This window comes from Catharus ustulatus, chromosome 14, assembly GCF_009819885.2.
Source record: "Catharus ustulatus isolate bCatUst1 chromosome 14, bCatUst1.pri.v2, whole genome shotgun sequence".
Classification (NCBI taxonomy): domain Eukaryota; kingdom Metazoa; phylum Chordata; class Aves; order Passeriformes; family Turdidae; genus Catharus; species Catharus ustulatus.
The window spans coordinates 217,176-233,860 of NC_046234.1; the positions used below are offsets into that span (position 1 = coordinate 217,176).

General features: G+C 57.2%; 2 protein-coding genes across 5 annotated transcripts; both read right to left on the reverse strand.

The window, feature by feature from the left end:
* Positions 1-61: 61 nt before the first annotated feature.
* CCNB3 (cyclin B3) lies at positions 62-4,823 on the reverse strand. Of its 2 annotated transcripts, none has more exons than XM_033072092.2 (12): positions 4,623-4,823; positions 3,902-4,020; positions 3,738-3,821; positions 3,460-3,578; positions 2,885-2,987; positions 2,465-2,563; positions 2,197-2,289; positions 1,832-1,969; positions 1,240-1,395; positions 812-961; positions 492-622; positions 62-352 (listed from the first exon to the last, which is right to left on the reverse strand). In XM_033072092.2, the coding sequence occupies exons 1-12, from the start codon at positions 4,624-4,626 to the stop codon at positions 280-282; spliced, it is 1,269 nt and encodes a 422-aa protein (XP_032927983.1). In that variant the 5' UTR covers positions 4,627-4,823; the 3' UTR covers positions 62-279. The 2 variants fall into 2 exon arrangements, with proteins under 2 accessions (XP_032927983.1, XP_032927982.1); XM_033072091.2 differs by having other exon boundaries at positions 2,465-2,566.
* Positions 4,824-7,989: 3,166 nt separating this feature from the next.
* Positions 7,990-15,582, reverse strand: LOC117003038 (protein eva-1 homolog C-like). 3 transcript variants are annotated; one of them, XM_033072655.1, is made up of 10 exons: positions 15,423-15,501; positions 13,695-13,863; positions 12,567-12,667; positions 12,267-12,466; positions 11,043-11,166; positions 10,701-10,853; positions 10,392-10,535; positions 10,190-10,261; positions 9,794-9,883; positions 7,990-9,161 (listed from the first exon to the last, which is right to left on the reverse strand). In XM_033072655.1, the coding sequence occupies exons 2-10, from the start codon at positions 13,715-13,717 to the stop codon at positions 8,776-8,778; spliced, it is 1,293 nt and encodes a 430-aa protein (XP_032928546.1). In that variant the 5' UTR covers positions 13,718-13,863; positions 15,423-15,501; the 3' UTR covers positions 7,990-8,775. The 3 variants fall into 3 exon arrangements, with proteins under 3 accessions (XP_032928546.1, XP_032928548.1, XP_032928547.1); XM_033072657.1 differs by lacking the exon at positions 9,794-9,883; XM_033072656.2 differs by lacking the exons at positions 12,567-12,667; positions 13,695-13,863 and having other exon boundaries at positions 15,423-15,582.
* Positions 15,583-16,685: the final 1,103 nt, after the last annotated feature.

Consider the following 16,685-nt stretch of genomic DNA (forward strand, 5'->3'; position numbering starts at 1 on the left):
GGGTGGGGACAATTGAGAATTGAGCCTTCACCCCTGAGCTTCCTGCTCCCCATCCATCAGCTTGCTCTCACCCTCTGTCTCATCACAAGGGGAAGTACAGCACTGGGGCTCAGTCTCCAGTGCCAGCATATACAACAAACATATTTTATTAACAGTTACACGACTTTTTTTTTCCCCCCCTCCCACTTCTTCCTCAGTTAAAATTACTATTACGTATTTACATGGTACCACCCTGCTTGAGGGTACCCCATTATTTACAGGCTTATTCACAGAGTGGGGCTAGGAACTATTGAGCGTCTCCTCGAGCTTGAGCATATCCATGGGGGTGACTTTGGCAACCTCAAAGAAGACCCTGGAAGGAACACATTGTCTTAGAGCTCAACCATAGCCCTCACACACACCCAGCAGTGCTCCCAGATCCCTGTAGAACCCTGGGGTGCATGCTAGTGGTGTCAGCCCCTGCAGCAGGGACACAGCCCCATGACTCTCACCTGTGTGAGTACTTGCTGCGCACAGCGTTCAACTTGTCACGGGGCTGGTATGTGAGCAGGAAATTCAGCCTCTTCACCAAGGGGTGCAGGTCCTGGGCACTGTACCCACTGTAGTACTCCAGTGTAGGGGTCTGCAAGGGGACAGCAGGGCTAAGCTGTGTCCTCTCAATGACAGGACAGCCATCATCTTTTCTGTCCAGCATCCAAATTTGATCGTAGCCCTCATGCATCACCTGACTCACTGGTCCATTGCCTCCCACTGCAGTGTCTCCCAGGGTGCCTCAGCAGGGAGAGGTGCTCTGAATCAGGCAGGTACTCACCCAGCCCCCAAGGTTCTTCATGGTAAGTGCCAGCAGCAGGCAGCTGGCAGCCAGCTTCGAGGGGCTCTCACGGGCATAGTCGTACTCCTGCAGGGTCATCTCGCAGAGGAACCGGGCCAACGTCAGTGTCTCCATGGTGGCACGGGCACACTACAGCCAGTGGGGCAGGGAAAGGCTCAGCCTTTTGAGCAATGCTGCTCCCCTTCCCAGCCTAGAATGCTGCCTCTGGGGCACAGGACAGGGATCCTACACACCCAGCCTGTCACAGGCCACCATCCTCACACCCCTCGACCTTCTTGATGGGACCTGGACAAAGTTTGCTTGCTGCCATCTGGGAACCTGAAGCCCCATTGATGCAAGACACTGTCCCATGGAGCCAGCAGAAGGTGTGCCTGGGGGCCCCCAGCCCACCCTCTGAATGTACTGACCTTGGCAAATCGCCGTAGGAAACGGTAGGCGATGGGGATGTTGATGTCAAACTTGAGGGTGCTGAGGATGCTCATCTCCATAGCAATCAGCTCCTCCCGCTTGTAGGCATCATCACAGATATAGAGGAAGTCATCCACACATGGTGGGCACCGCTCCTGTAGGGGCATAACTGCTCAGCACCTAGTGGGGGCTCATCCTGGCCTCACCCAGGAGATCCTAGCCATCTGACAGGCCCTGTAAGTGTTCATGTGCTGCTGGACTCAGCAAGAACTGTTAACACCCTGCAGGACTTCTGTGATGTCCATACTCCTCCAGCCCTTGGCTTGAGGTCCATGCCTGTATTAGGCAAACTAAGGTATCCTGATGGCCTGTGCAGAGCAGAGAGAAGCTGGTTCTCCGGTGACACCAGGACACAGGTTTCAGCCCATCATGACTGCGTTCACAGCCCTTGGGATGGGAAGAAGGAACATGACAAACATGCCACCCTGGCAGCTCTCAGGGCAGTGGCCTGGCCTTCTTCAAAACCCCACAGGGACCATAGAGGCACAGCCGCTCTGCCCCTGCACCCCAGGACAGCACACAAAGAGTCACCTCAAATTTGGAGGCAATGAGGATGGCAGTGGAGCCGATGAGCTGCAGCTTCTCCCTCATGCTCACCACCTCCACCAGGTAGTGGTCCACCAGCTTCACAGCCAGGTACAATGTCTCATGGTTCAGCTCAAAGTTCTCCTGGAAGAATGAGAGCAGGGGTCAGGATAGAGTGTGAGACAGAAGTCTGGCCTGCCCAGCCCCACCCAGCTCTCACAGAGGCCAGGGAGCCCATGGGTCAGACCCAAAGGGAGGGATGCAGCCCGATCCCTAACCCACGCAGGAGGAGGATCATCTCCACGCTGGCAGTGCCCGCAGGAGCCTCTGCCGGCACATGGAGGTCACATGTGCCAGAGCTGTGCCCTCACCTGCACCTCCACCATCCAGTCCACAAGGATGGCACGCATGTCCCCACTGATGTCTGTCTGCTTCTCCATGTAGTCAGGAAGCAAGAATTTTTCCTGCCAAAGAGCCAGCTATAAGGGACAGGGCAGACACCTCCACCCTCAAACAAGCCCCTTCTCACCCTGTGCAGGCCCCTGCCAGGTGGTCAGGGCCTCTGGGCAGTCAGTGGCCCTGCCTGCAGCCACTCCTTCCCCAGACAGGGCTGTCAGCCCTTGGACAGGCATCACCCACCTCTCTTTCCCGCATGTATTCAAAGATCTCCTTGGCATACTCTGCATTGGCATAGGGGTCACTCTGTTGCTCTTTGTCAATGTCCTCCACTGCTGGTACCTGCTGGCATGGAAAAGGCAGCAATAAGGGGGAGGCCCTGTGAGTGCCAGTCACCCTGTCAGGGCAAGGCTGCTGTCCCTCTGCACCCTGCTTTTCCTACCTGCCCTCATCACCCTGTAGTCCCTGCCCCACTCTTTCCCAGGGAAGGATTCTTGAAGGAAGGTGGTGATGCACTTTGTTCCGCCCCTCCCAACTTTCCATCACCCTTGTTGAAGTCTCTCCAAGGCCCAGAGCACTGCCTGGTGCCCCAGTACCACCAGTAGGAGCCACAGACCAGTGCTGTGATGGGCCTGGGGCAATGCTGCAGCCCAGGGTCCCTACCCTCTCCTCAGGGGGCTTCAGTTCCTGCACAGACACCGGCTTCTCTGGCACAGGATTCACTTTGGGCTCTGCAGGAGCTGTTGGGGGCGTTTTCTTCATTGGCCTGGGAAGGACAAGAACATAAATCATTGCTGGGAAAAAAACAAATTTCTTGGCTGAAAGGGGCCTTCCAGGAAAGGGCAAAACCACCCCTAAAATATCCCCACAGACTCTTAGAACTATATAGGTTGGAAAAGATCTTTAAAGTTATCGAGGACAACAGTTCCCCCAGCAGTGCCATGCCCACCACTAAACCATGTCCTCAAGAGCCACATCCACATGACTTTTAAATCCTTCCATGGAAAGCGACTCTACAACTGTCCTGGGCAACCTGTGCCAGGGCTCCAAGAGCCCTTATGGGGAAGGAATTTTTCCTAATACCCAACCTAACCCTCCCCTGCCACAACCTGATGCCATTTATAGTAGATGCACTAGTTCCCTCCTGCATCTGGCTCAGCCTCCATCACCCAAGGGAAGCCCCTACTACTTGCCCCATGGGGCAAGTTTGCAGCAAACCCCTGCCCCCAGCTACTCACTTTTTTAGGTTGATCTCGTTGTTCTTGGCCACCCCCAGGGCATTATGTGCCTTCTGTGCCTTGGGTGGAACAACTTTCACAGCTTCTTTCTTCCCTGCCACCACCTGGTTCTTGCGAGCCTGTTTGGATGAGAACAAAAGCATACAGGCACTGCAGTGGAAAGCAAGATGCACCTTGCAGGGGGGCCTCTCCTCTTCCTAGTGGGCACTGGGCAAGCCCCCCCACCATGGGGGGCTCACAGGAGGTGCCAGGCCCCCCACCCTCACAGGAGCACTCACATTGGTGATATCTCCGAATGCTGATCTTTTCTTGGGCCCACCCTGGGGTGACGACGAAGACCTCTTGGCATGACAGCTCTCCTCCTGCAATAGAGGCTGTTAGAAGATGGTGGTCCTGCCCCACAGGAGCACCCCTTCCAACCCTCTCCTAGATCAGTGCTTACTTTCTCAGGGTCGACATTCTCTGTAGCAGGGCCCACCTTGCCTGCTCGGGGCTGCTTGGTGGTCAGCATCTTGGCATTGCGTGGCAGTGGCATCCTCTCCCTTGGTCTCTGTGAGCAAGCTGGGGGCAAAGCATGATGTGATGGGGGCTGCTGCCCGTCCACCTCCAGAGACACCCTGCCAGCTTAGGTGAGAGCAGGGGGGTCTTTGTCCCTCCTGGAGGTTAGCACAGGACTGAGCCCTTCCCTGAGCATGGCAGGCGGGTGGTGCCCCAAGATAAGCCCAGGCAAGGGACAAATCTGGCTGCGGTGCTCCCAGGGAGGAAGGGACAAGGATCCCAAAGATCGCCGCCAAAAGCACTCTGCTGGGCGAGATGGGAGGGGGGACAGGCAATTCCCAGATTCCTGCATCCAAGAGAAGGATGCAAGGTCTTACATTTCCTCGGAAGTCAGAGAGAGCCTCCCTCCCCTACAACCCCTACGGTCTCCTGGAGAAGTCGGGAGCCCCAAAGTTCCCCTCTCCTCTGCATCCACCGGAGCTCCCAGAGGAGCCGGGCATCTTGGAAGCTCTTACTCCCTTGCACCCTCTAGGGTCACCACGCCTGCCACCAACTAGGGGTCCCAGGGCTGCCCATTCCCCCGCAGCCCTCGGAGACCTCACTTTATCCCTCACCAGGGCGTTCCCCCTCCCTCCCCGTGCGCGGGGTATCCCGTCCCCACTCACCCATGCCCGGCGCGCTGTGCCCGGCGCTGGCCCCGGCGCTTTTGAAAGTAGCAGTTCGGTACCGGCCGGCCAGCACTGGCCGAGCCTCGCCCAATCAGAGTGCGAGGCGGCGCTCGAGGGTGGCCAATCGGCGGGCGCAGAGGGATGCAGTTGCTAAGAGGCAGGGCGGCAGGGTTTAAAATTCAACGCCGGCGGCCAATGGGAGGGCGAGCATGCGGCGGGGGCGGGGCGAGCGCGGCTCCGGGCGGGCAGTGATTGGTGGGCGCGGGCGCCGTTTAAATCCGTTCTGCGGGCTGGAGGGGCCGTCGTGGCGGCCGGGTACAGGGCTTTGCCCGGGCTGTGCTTTGGGCCGGGCCGCGGAGCGGGCAGCGCCGGGACAGCGGCTCCGCCCGGGCTGGGCTTCGGATCGCTTGGAGGATCGCTGAACAGTTGGGGTGTTAAGCTCATCGCGTTCTACCCCCTGCCATGGCAGGGACACCTTCCACGAGCCACGGTGCCCCCAAGTCCTGTCCTGCCTGGCCTTGGACACTGCCAGGGATCTAGGAGCAGCCACAGCTGCTCTGGGCATCTGTGCCAGGGCCTCGCACCCTCACAGGAAAGATCTTTTTCTCATATCCCTACTTTCACCGTCTGAGGTACCACAGAGCAGTGTCCATGGGGTATTGTACAGGCATGACTGACCAAGTTCAGGGTGAGTGCACGGGACTGCCCCATTGCCCACAGCGACCAGGACAGGGTCAAAGTTACCGAGGCACACGCCACAGGCACTATACTACGGGGTTGTACGAGATACAAACATCTGTTATCAAACAGATATCAAACATCTGCTGAGGGTAAGAGTGCATATCTAAGACCTGCCTTGAGAGCCTTGCAGTTCTTGGGGAGACCCTTGCCCGGCTGCCAGGCAGGGACAGCTCAGGCTGTCAGTTGCTCAAAGTCAATTTCTGTGTATCAGGGAAGGAATGCCTGAGACTCCTCACACCCACAGCTTGCTTTGTGCCTTGGTAAAGTAGTCTTGGAAAAGCCACCCACTTTTCATGTGTCAGACACATGATCATGTTCATATACTTGATGCTCACTGTATCACTCTGCTCCTTTGTGGGTTCCCAGCACAGTTCTTTGCTCTCATGCCACAACCATGCAGTGTCCTGTGCCCTCAGCAACCCTTGGGGGCTGTAGCGCTGCACTGAGCTCTGGTGAAAGTGAAGCCCCCGCTGAGGTAAACTCAGCAGAGCTCAACACTGCAGCAGAAGAGAGCTTTCCCCAGCCACCAGATTCCCAGAAAAACATTTCAATTTCCTAAATTTAACTCAAGAAAATCCTTTCAGATAATTTCACACCCATGTGCTGCTGTTGTGGGTGGCGCTGACGAACCCCTCGCTAGGGAAACAGAGCAGTGCCAGCATCTGAGGGGATTTAAACCTGCTGCCCAAGGGCCACGTGGGCAGGATCAGGCACATGGCTTGGGCTGCATGTGGGCAGCTCTGCCCCATCTCCAGCGGAAAGGCCCAGACCATGGACAGCCAGGAACAGGATTCTGCTCGCAGGTTCAGTGGATGTTTAAACATGGGTCCTACAGATCTCCGGTCCCTTCAGCTCCCAAAACTGGTCAGGGCTGCTGTAGCTCCAGCCTACTTTGTTCCCTCCTTGCTCACTTGTCTTCTCCAGCCCCAGCTCCCCCAGTGTCACTGCTTCTGTCCTTGGCCTAGGGGCTCCCTGAGGCTTGCTTGCTGTTGGTTTGGGATCCTGTGGATCTTTCCCTATGCATGTTAAGGCAGTGCATAGCCCAGCCAAACCCAGGTTTTTTTTCAGGCAGAGCCAGGACACATCCTACTGCCAATGGAAACATGGTTATCCTGTGGGATAAGATCCTCAGCCAAAACTCCCATCCATGTCTGCCCACAGCTCTGTGGAGGTTGGGATGAGCTGCCTGCTTTGGGACAGGTTCATGTCTGCCTATCCTGTCCAGGCTTGGCACTGGGAAGCTGGCTTTTCCAGTCTCCAAAGCACTGCCATGCTGGTGCTCCTGGTGAGGCCCTTGGGAATCCCAGCCTTGCTGCAGGGGTGTGACTCACCCCATGCTAGCTGAAATTGCCCCTGGACATGGGGCGTGTGGGAGAAGAATGAGGAGAGCAAGAAGTGCAAGGTGAGGCCATGGGTGTGCAGCAGGAGCTGTGCCAGCTGTCCAAGCATCGAGGCAAGGCTGTGGTCTCAGTCCTGCCCACAATCTAAGGATGCTGGGGGCCAGCTGGAGGTGAAAGTTCCACAAGCTCTCCTTGGGCACCGACATTCCCTCAGCAAACCCCCAAATCAGGCAGAATGCAAGTCTTTGGCTCCTCCCGCTAGACTCTGCTGTGTGCTGGCTCAAGAGCATTTGTGCCCAGTGTGTCCCTCTCATGAGGAGAGCTGGGTTGCTGCTTTCAGCCTCTTCACACAGCATTAAAAAACCTATGCTGCCTTTTTGAGTTGGGGCAGATCCCAGCCCCAGCCTGGCTTCCTGGCACTGCAGGACTGCCGAGAAGCCACTCTCAGTATCTGGGGACCTTTGCTCCAGCATTGCTTACCGGACGGGAAGCCCCACGCTCAAGAAGAGCAGCAAAGACAGGAAAGCATCATTCCTGGGGCCCAGATGGACTGCTTTTCCCCCCTTCCTTTCCCCTTTCCTGTGGTAAAACAGGCCCAACTTGTTGCTTCCCATGGCCCAGTGCCAGAAGCACTGGTGTGAGGCAAGGTACAGTAATTTCACGATTACAAGCCGCTCCTGATTATAAGCCGCACTTTTGTTCGCAGCGAGGATCTGTGTACAACTTTCACAAAGTTGCCAATTAGTACCAGAATCGTGGGATTGCGGGGTTTACTGTCTTGGCTCAGGGCCGGGCGGGCCGGGTGGCCCAGCTTGGCACTGCCGCTCACTGGGGCCGCTCGGGGCCGGGTGGGTGACGCTGCTGCTGCTGCTGGGCTCGCTTGCCCCCGCCCATCGCCTGCACCGCCACTGCCGCCGCGTTTGCTCGCCCTGGCCTGGCACTGCTGGCCCCGGCTCTGCCAGGCTTCCCCGCGCTGCCGGCTTCCCCCCCGTGCTGCCGGCCCAGCCTCTGCTGGGCTTCCCCACCTCTGCCAGGGTCGGCGGGGCTCCAGCTCGGCTTGGGGCTGCTGCAGGCTCGCGCTTCCGGGTTGGCAACTTTTAGAACATTGTTCATATATAAGCCGCTCTGGATTACAAGCCGCACTTCCGGGTTCGGTCCAAAATTTTAGTCAAAATGGTGCGGCTTATAATCATGAAATTCTGTACTTCTCTGCACATGGAAGGCTGAACTTTGCCTCTTCCTTTTTCCTCTTCTCATTATTAATGACCAAGGTCAGAGGGAGATGTTGTACCTAAGAGCTATTGCATTTATTCACTGGAAAAAAACATAGCAAGTTAAAACTTGGGGCTCTCCTGCCACTGGGGAAAGTAGAGAGGAAAGCACAGAGCAATGTGGGGTGACGGAGTTCCTGAATGCCTGCAGGGAGGTGACACCCAGTGTTGTGCCAAGGTGCCAGTGGCCCCAGCCTGGGGAGCAGCTCCCTTGGAACAGCAGGGCTGCATGGCATGCACTGTGGAGGGGATGTGCTGGTACTGCCCGCTGTGCTTGCACACCCCCTCCATCTGCCTCTCCCTGTGTCCTGGCCATTCCTGCCTCTCCGCCACTGGCACAGTGCCCGAGTGCAGGGTGTGTTTGCAGCACCAGGAGTGGAAGCCGGTACCCAAGGAGAAACAGGAGCCTCGAAGGGCTAAGGGTGGGCTTGGTTCAGGGTTAAACTCTAGAGCCAGACAATGCAAGCTGAGAACAGGGAGGTTAGGTTAGGTTAGGTTAGGTTAGGTTAGGTTAGGTTAGGTTAGGTTAGGTTAGGTTAGGATTAGTGGCGTCTACAGCAAAGGAGCCCGTGGCCCACAGAACTGTTCCACAGCCCCTCATCACACCGAGGGACTGCATGTCACCCCAGGTTAGAGGTTTCCATGCTGGTGGAGCAGTGTGTGGATGGACACACTGGAGCTGCCATGACCCTGCTTCTGCTCGGGGATGTGCAGTCACCCAGGGATCCCAAACTCTTACATCTCTCTGATGTCAGATCCCACTGAGCCTGCTGCCCTCCCGCCATTTTCTTCCAGTTCTTATTTGGTGGCTGATTTGATCTTGTGTATGGCATACGGGCTTGACTCCTTGGGCATCCAGATCTCATCCCTGCTGTGGCCCTGGTGCTCCACGGCTCCCTCCATGGCTGCGGTCAGCTCAGGCCCGAAGATGCTGTCAGTGGCGCGGTAGGTGCGGGTGAGGTGGCGGAAGGAGGAGTCCGAGGAGCTGTCATCAGCGACATCCTCATCCTGCTCATCCCGCAGCTTGGTCCTGCCCAGCTCTGAGCTGCTCCCCAGCTCTGGATCTTTGAGAGCCTCCCCCATTTCCTGGAGGAAGGTCGTTTTGGGGCTGATGATGCACAGCAGCAGCATGAGGCCTCCTGAGACACCACAAAGAAAGTAGAGGGCAACTTTCTCTGGGACACCTGAGGGGAAAAAGGAAAGAAAGACACCAAGGTACAAACTACGTTGCAGTCTGTGGGGTATCAGTGCCTGCAAAGCCCCTCTGCCAGGCAAATGGGAGTAAGGGGAGGGGAGCAGGGATGCTCTCACCACCCAGGCTGCAGAGGCAGGACAGACCTTGCCCCAGTGACCATGGAAGTGTCACCTAGAGCCTCATCAGCACCCACCAGTCCTGAAATGGGCCTCTCCCCAAAGGAAGCCTCAACTGGGATGTTGGGGAAAGCAAAATTCCTTGGGGGATTAAATGAGTAATTTCCTCTGGCAAGGGAAATTTTTTGCCTGCAGAGAGGAGATCCCCATTTAGTGCCTGCAGACAGGGCAGGAAGGAAAAGACACAGTGGGTAATCTGGCGTGTGGGACTTGGGGCTTGTTCAACCTCTGAGCTCCTGCCCTACCTGTCCACCCCAAACACAGCATGGGTGCTTGCCTCCATGCCCTGCTCCTTTGTGTGCCTGTTGGCCCTGCTGGAGAGGTTTGGGGTCTGGCTGCCTCTGAGATGAGCCCTGGGTTGAGCTGGGGCCATCTGGGATGTCAGCCACCCCCCAGCCTGTCCTGTTTCCCCAGGTGCTGTGTGAGACCCAGGGAGGGCACGTACCCCAAAGGTGGGCAAAAGCTGCCAGAGAGCTAGTAAAAATCATGCGGTCTTCCTGGAGCCTGGAGAACCGGGGCCCTTTGTACCAGCCACCTGCAGTAACAAGGGGGTGCAGGCTGAGACACGAGGTGCTTTCGGTGCCCCGGCTGCCTGCTTCTGCCTGTTCTTCCCCACACCACACTCCATCCTTCCTGCACAAGTGCTCTGCAGTCTGCAGGGATGACCCTGTGTGTCTTCCTCTCCCCTGGTCCCAGTGGATGCCACCTCCTTGGAATGGGCACTGACCAAATGCTAGGCTAGAGCTGGTACCAGGGATGCAGACAAACCATGGAAGGGCTGGCACAAGCATGGGCATGGTGCCACACCACTTGTGGTGGAGCCTTCCTCCCCCCACATTACCGTGCATGTAGTCTGAAAGCAGGAAGGGGTCCGAGGTGTCAGGGCCCACCTCCTCCAGCAGCTGCTTGGGCACTGCAAGGAGAGCATACACCAAGCATCATCACCCTGCTCCTACCCTGCAGCCCCTGCCTCTGGCATGGGCTGGGCACAGCACACACTCCACCAGTGGCCCGTGTGCCCCTGGCTCTGGGGGAGCTCTCACCACAGGTGTAAGAGACTCGCAGCTGCTTCTTTGTGCCAGGGAGGCATGGGTCCCCAAAGGTGGCCTTGTCAGCGGCCACGGTGCAGTTCCCCTTGCGGTGGCACTTCTTGGAAACCCTGCGCAGAGCATCTGGAGCCACACACTCTGCAGAGACATGAGGCATGGACCTGTGGGCAGAGCTGCTTGCCCCTCCTTGCTGAGCACCAGCCAGCAGAGGCCAAAGGACACAGGTACAGTCCAGTGCTGGACTTGTGCCGTACTCTCTGCATGGTTCCTGCCCTGTTTCTGTCTCAAACCATTCTGGCATACCTATATGGGGTCCTCCAGTGTTCAAGGCATCACACTCTGGTTTTCCCCGCAGGAATCGTCCATAGCTTGCAGAATAAATGGCCAGGATGGATTTTGGTCGACACTGCAGCCTGAGCTTGTCATTCTCGCATACAGTCTTGACCCGATGGTTCCCTAGGAAGTGATATTGCTGAGTGCTGCAGTGCATCCTGAATCACCTGCAGCCCCTCCCTTAGGCCAAGGCAAGGGTTGAAAGAGGGCTGCGAGGTATGAGAGCAGCCATGCTCTCCTTCCTGCCCCTTTCTGAGCAACTGAGGTCAGGGAGAGCCCATGCAGTGTTGCCCAGACCATGCTCCACCTCACCTGGCCGGCACTTGTAGGAAGCGATGAGATACTTGTGTGTCCCAGGGCATGGGTCGGGCCCAAAGACCTGGCTGTGCACTGAGAACTGGCACCACTGCTGGTCCTGGCACTCAGCCAGCAGCTTCTGGAGAGCAGAGTGGAACAGGTGTGAGGTGGGTGAGAAGTCCTGAGGCTGTTCTAACCTCCTGTCCATCAGTGCCATCACCAGGCTCAGGGAAGTGGCCTCTAACCCCACAGAAGTGTCCCGCCGCTGCTCCTGCCCGCCCGTGGTGCAGTCATCCCAATTGTAGTGCCCGTTCCTGAGCCAGCTCCTCCCCTGCACCCACAGTGAGCTGTGTGCCAGCACAAGTGTGCTGTGCAGGTGTCAGCACTGACGCTACCCCGCGTCCCCACAGTCCGTTCAATGTCCCCACGGCCGCTGCAGTGTCCCCATGGCCCTGCAATGTCCCCTCGCCCCTGCAATGTCTCCGTGCGGCCACAAGGTGGGGGCGAGGACTCAGCCAGGGCCGTTCGTGCCCCGCCGGTGGCCCAGGTGTCCCAGGTGGCCGCAGCCTCTCTCCCCTGAGTGGCCGCGCCCGCCCCTCGGCTCTGGCACAAGGCTCTGAGTAGCCCGGCTCTGGTGGCTGTAGGACTCCCTGCCCCCGTGTCCCCCTCTTTGCCCCCGCAAGTCCCACAGCAGTGGCTCCACAGTGGAGCAGAAGCTGCCGGCAGCAGGGAATGGTTTATTCCCCTTCTCATCTCTCCTTCCGCTCCTCTCTCCCTGACCCTCCCGCCCAGCTCAGGACTGAACCTCTGCTTGCTCTTCACTGACTGCCAGAAGGGATAGTCACTAAGGAAACACAAGCAATCTCTTCCCAGTTGCAGCCTGAACAGAGCTGAGCCTTGGCAGCAGCTCTGCTCTCTGCCCTCCAGACATCCCTGCTCCTTAAGCAGCAGTGGGTATCCCAGCCCTGTGCCAGCATGGGCACACCACTGTTCCCCACTGTTCTCACGGAGGGTGGTTGGGAACAGGCTCCCCAGAGAAGCGGTCTCAGCACCAAGCCCAGCAGAGTTCAAGAAGTGCTTGTGATTTTTTGATTCCACGATTCTGTAATCCTGATGCTGATGAAAACCTCCTCAGGGCATGGAGAGACTGCACTGCCTGCAGCCCTCCAGCCCAAGCAGGCAGCTCAGGGATGTGGAGACAGAGGGTTGTGCAGCCTGGCCCCGGGACCCCTCCCTTACCAGGTAGGCAGTGGCAGACGTGCACTCGGTGCTTTCCTGGGAGGCATTGTCGAGGCTAGGACAGAGATTGGTGCTGGACACTCGGCGCCCATAGAAGGCCCCGAGGATGCTGATGGTGGTTTTGCGAGGGCAGACGATGAGGAGCTGCTCTCCATCGCAGGTGTGGACAGTGTGGTTCCTCAGCACCTTGCGCAGGTACCCTGGAAGGGGAAAGCAGGGGTGGCATTGTCCAGAGGAGACACCAAGGCCACAGGAGTGGGGGCACTTGGGTCACCCAAGTGTTGGTGGCAGTGAGGATACCTTGAGATGAGGCACTTATGGGGTGAACAAGATCAGAGCAGGACAGCAGCAGAGAACGTGGGCTTGCAGCAAACCTTGCATACAGCATTGCTGCCAGGGGCCTGGAAAGCAGCATGGAATAGCTGAGCTGGTTAGCAACAGGAAAGGAAAGCTGGAGGCAGTACGGCAGGTCATTGAAGAGTGGGAATCCCATAAGGAGTTGTCAAATGTTTAGAGAAAACCAGGCTTGTTATAGGGCCATGGTGAGGACAGAATAAAAGTGAGACAGAGATGGTCCCCCAGTGATGATCCCTATAGTCAGGGTGAGGAGGATGTGCTCTGTCACAAGTCTGTCAGAAGCTGAGCCATGAGCCGGATGAGAGAAGGGTCCAGGGGATGCTGCAAGCTCCCATAGCTATCTGGGTCATTACAGATGAGTATGAGCCACCAAGTCATCACCTGAGCCCAGCTGGCCTCAGGTGTCTGCTGAAGAAGCCCAGTGTGTTGGTGCCAACTATTCCTGGCCCACGACCCTTTCAATGGGCACTGGCCCTTCTATCCTTGAATTCCCATTACAGAATATTCCTTTCTTTCAATCCTGCCTAGTTTGTGTACCAAACTACTGCCCTCATTGTTTTCCCTACAGGGGACAATTAAGCGGGACTGTTCTGCCCAGACTCTCCAAGGGCTTAACATATAGCATTGGCTCCAGTTGGCATTGGCTATATTGGGTGGGCAAGGAGGCTGTTTTAGTAACAGCTCTTCAAGCTGCCAGGTGCTCTAAGCAGGCATCAGTTGCTGGAGAAGGCTGAGAAAGCAAGAAAAGGTGATGAAATGTGATGTGCAGACCCTGAATGAGGCACTTTGCATCTTTGAATAAAACAAAAGCAAAGGGGAAGCATCATTGTGAGGCTTGGGAAATGGGAACAGGGCAACATGGGGCTTCTAAGCAGATCACAGACCCCAAGCCCCAGCTGTGGGGTCTTTGGAGGAACTTGCACCTCAGGCCCAGGCCCGTCCCCCAAACCCCAATGTGTCAAGCTCCCCCAAATCAAGACAAGAAGGTGGGAGCACCAGCTCCCCACCTCCTCTGCAAACTGGTGCCAGGCTCAGCAGCACAAAGGGTCCCTTTCACCTTCAGTCACTAACCCTTCAGCATCTGCAGTCAGCATCCCTCCCTGGGTGTCAGCGGGTGCAGCTGGGAGCTGCCTCCAGCCCAGAGTTCATCTCTCCCTTGGCATTATCCCTCATAAGCTGGGATGGGCAAGTGGGTGGCCACAGCATCCCAGAAGCAAGCTCTCGATTGCTTTTCTGCATGCTGGAGGAGAGAGGAAAGGAGAAGTACAGAGGGTAGATGGCAGCAAAGTGTTCTAGCCAGGTCAAAGCTCCAGTGCAATGCAAAGATGCTCTTTAAATGGCACAGAGCTGGATCAGACCCTTGGGGTGCAGCGCTCATGAAGAGCGGGGAGGACAAACCCTATCCTGTCCTGTCCCTCTCCTCTGGTTGCCCCGTGTCACTGGATGCTGAGGGCTGTGGGTGGCACAGGATGCTGCCCAGGTTGCCAGCCCCCATCTCCTTCTTCTGCATCCCCTTCAGCAGTCCCACATCTGCAGCACCAGCCCCACACCTGGCAGCAGTCAGGCTCTCCTGGAGGTTTCAGAGCTTGCCTAGCCTTGGCCTCTGCCTAGCACTGGCTCCAAACCCACCTGCCCATACCTGACACTGCTGGAGGCAGGGCTGTCTAAACCCCCGGCTGCTGGGCAGCCTTGCATGTAGAGGGCTCAGCTAAATACTAGGGATGGCAGGGAACTCGGGAGAAATATGAGAAGTGGGTTTCCCCAAATCCAGCCTTGAAGCAGACCCTGTTCTGCTGTCATGCTGGCTGAAGGCACCAGTGGTTTGTATTTTAAAACTGAGGCTCAAACATCACCATGAGGGCAGAGGTTTCTCCATCACATTATTTTGGGCCAGTGAGCAGTTGTGAAGGTATTGTTTGGGTGGAGCCATGACAAGGAAGCTGCAGGCAGACTTGGTGAGTGATTCGTGCCAGTGCAGCTGACTCAGTCTCCGGTGCTGTGGTTGTGCCGTTAGCTCTGCCCAGATGAAATCACATCCTCCTCACCACAGCCCGCCCTGCAGCATCAGGCTGTCACCACCTGGGCCTGGCTGAGCAGAGGGAAGGTGTGCATGGCTGTTTCCAGATGATCCCTGGGGAATGCCTGGTGCTGAGCCTGCCTGCTCCTGTCCTGATTGTTCAAAGAGCTGGGGCAGAAGGGGTCCCAGATTTCTGCCTTGTCTACATCTATAAGGCTCACCGATATGTCCCTGGGGAGAGCCTCTGGCCCATGCTGTGTCTCGTGGCAGGGCACCCTGCAGCACCCCCACTCACGAACGGCTCTAGCTGGGGCACAGCCACCAGCTTCATTTAAGGACCAGGTACAGCTTCAACCCAACTCCTGCCTCCCCTTCTTAGAACAGGGAAAGCTTGCAGGGCAGCCCTGGGTGCTCCTTCAGCTCTACACACTGCCCAGCACCAAGGACATGAACATCGTGGCTGAGGGGATGCTCAGCAAAGCTCAGAGACTGGCTTGGTGTTTGTTTCTTTGCATTTCTGCCTGCAAACTATCCAAGAGAGCACGGCAGAGCTGGAGAGCCACTGTCATACACACCAGGGTTGTGGGATGTGTGCAGTGTGTTTTCAGAGAACAGCCCCGTGTGGGGATAAAGAAATACCAGCATTTTGGGGAAACTCACTCTGGCCTGCCATGGTTTCTACCTCACTTGTCCCTACCCCACCAACCTGCTGTGCCTTGGCTCTCCCATCACACCAGCGCAGGGCTTAGCATCCCCCTCCTCCCGCCTTCACCCTGACTCACCGGATAGCTCCGGGCTGGCCTCCAGACGCGCAGCAAAGCAGAGAAGGACCACGGTCACTGCCGGCCAGACCAGTCCGGCCATGGCACAGCGCTTGTCCCACCCACAGCCTGTACCAGCCGTGGCCTCTGCGCAGGGACAATGGCTCGCTTCTCTGCCCTGCTGCAGTCCCGAGGCTGGGCGGGCACAAGTGCTCTCACTCTTAGCCCGCTGCCCAGGGCCAGAGGCTGCTCGGGACAGCTGGGTCACTCTCAGCACAGGAACACTTCCCCCAGGGCACACTGTTGTGGGTGAGCCGTGCCTTGGCACCCCGTTGCTGGCAGAGAAACTGGCAGCCCCTTTCCTCCCACCTCTGTTTCCCCTGGGCAGAGGAACAGGGCTTGGCAAGGTATCCAAAATGCCCCCAGCTTTCTCCCAGGCACAGTGAGACAGAAATCCAGCTACATGTGAGCTGCAGTCTCAATCTCAGCAAATGTCCGGCCATTCACTCTGTGGGGAGGAAGGGAAAGGCTCTCTGAGCTGCCTCCCGGGCTGCTGTTCCTGCAGAAAAGACAAACACCCTTCCTGCACCCAACAGTATGGGAAGGGATCTCTTTGCTGCCACATTTCTTCCCACAGCTTCTGTGGGGCCAGGTACTGGGTGTTCAAACATCTCATGAGGAGGGCACCATGTCATACTGTGTCTCCCACCTGCAGGACTCAAATCCCTGCCTGCTGCTTCAGCTGGAGGGAAATGCCATGGACTGGAGCTGCTGGCTCTGCAGCCAGCTGAGATCAGCAGAGACAGCAGCACTTGGCAGTGCCAGGAGCCATCACAGCTCCCAGAGGCTCAGCATTGCCCAGGCAAGGGCAGCTGGGAGGCTGTGGCAGCAGCCAGCAGGGACTGGCACACATCACCTGGAGTCCACGGTGGGAGCTGGGTTGTCAGTGTCGAGCTTATGATGAGGGTGATGCCATGGCCCTGGCAGGTACTCACAGTGCCATCACCTCTTGATCATCAGAGTGCATGTCAGAGTGTCCTGTTCCATCAAGTAGGGTTCCAAGTCCTCCCAAAGGTTTGATGGGGCAGAAAAAAAATGCCCTCCCACCTCCCCGCCCCTGCAAACCCCAGTGTTAGCACCACTCTGGGCTGTGCAGCAGGACCAAGGGAAACATCTTGCTTGGGTAACCTCCACCAAGGCTCTGTAAAATCATTTCCCTTTCTAATTCCCTTGAGGGAGATTGCTCTCTGGTCAGGGTTTGATTATTTGGGGATAGTTGGAGCT

Bases quoted from the DNA above. Each gene is read 5' to 3' on its own strand.
- CCNB3 (XM_033072091.2), bottom strand. The intron at 2,988-3,459 runs GTGAGTAGCTGG...TGTCCTTCCCAG, and splicing joins AACGAGATCAACCTAAAAAA to GCCAATGAAGAAAACGCCCC. The intron at 353-491 runs GTGAGAGTCATG...TGTTCCTTCCAG, and splicing joins CGCAGCAAGTACTCACACAG to GGTCTTCTTTGAGGTTGCCA.
- LOC117003038 (XM_033072655.1), bottom strand. From the start codon at position 13,717: ATGCTGACTGCAGATGCTGAAGG. The intron at 9,884-10,189 runs GTAATGTGGGGG...TTGTTACTGCAG, and splicing joins GCTTTCAGACTACATGCACG to GTGGCTGGTACAAAGGGCCC. The intron at 9,162-9,793 runs GTACGTGCCCTC...TTTTCCCCTCAG, and splicing joins AGCTTTTGCCCACCTTTGGG to GTGTCCCAGAGAAAGTTGCC.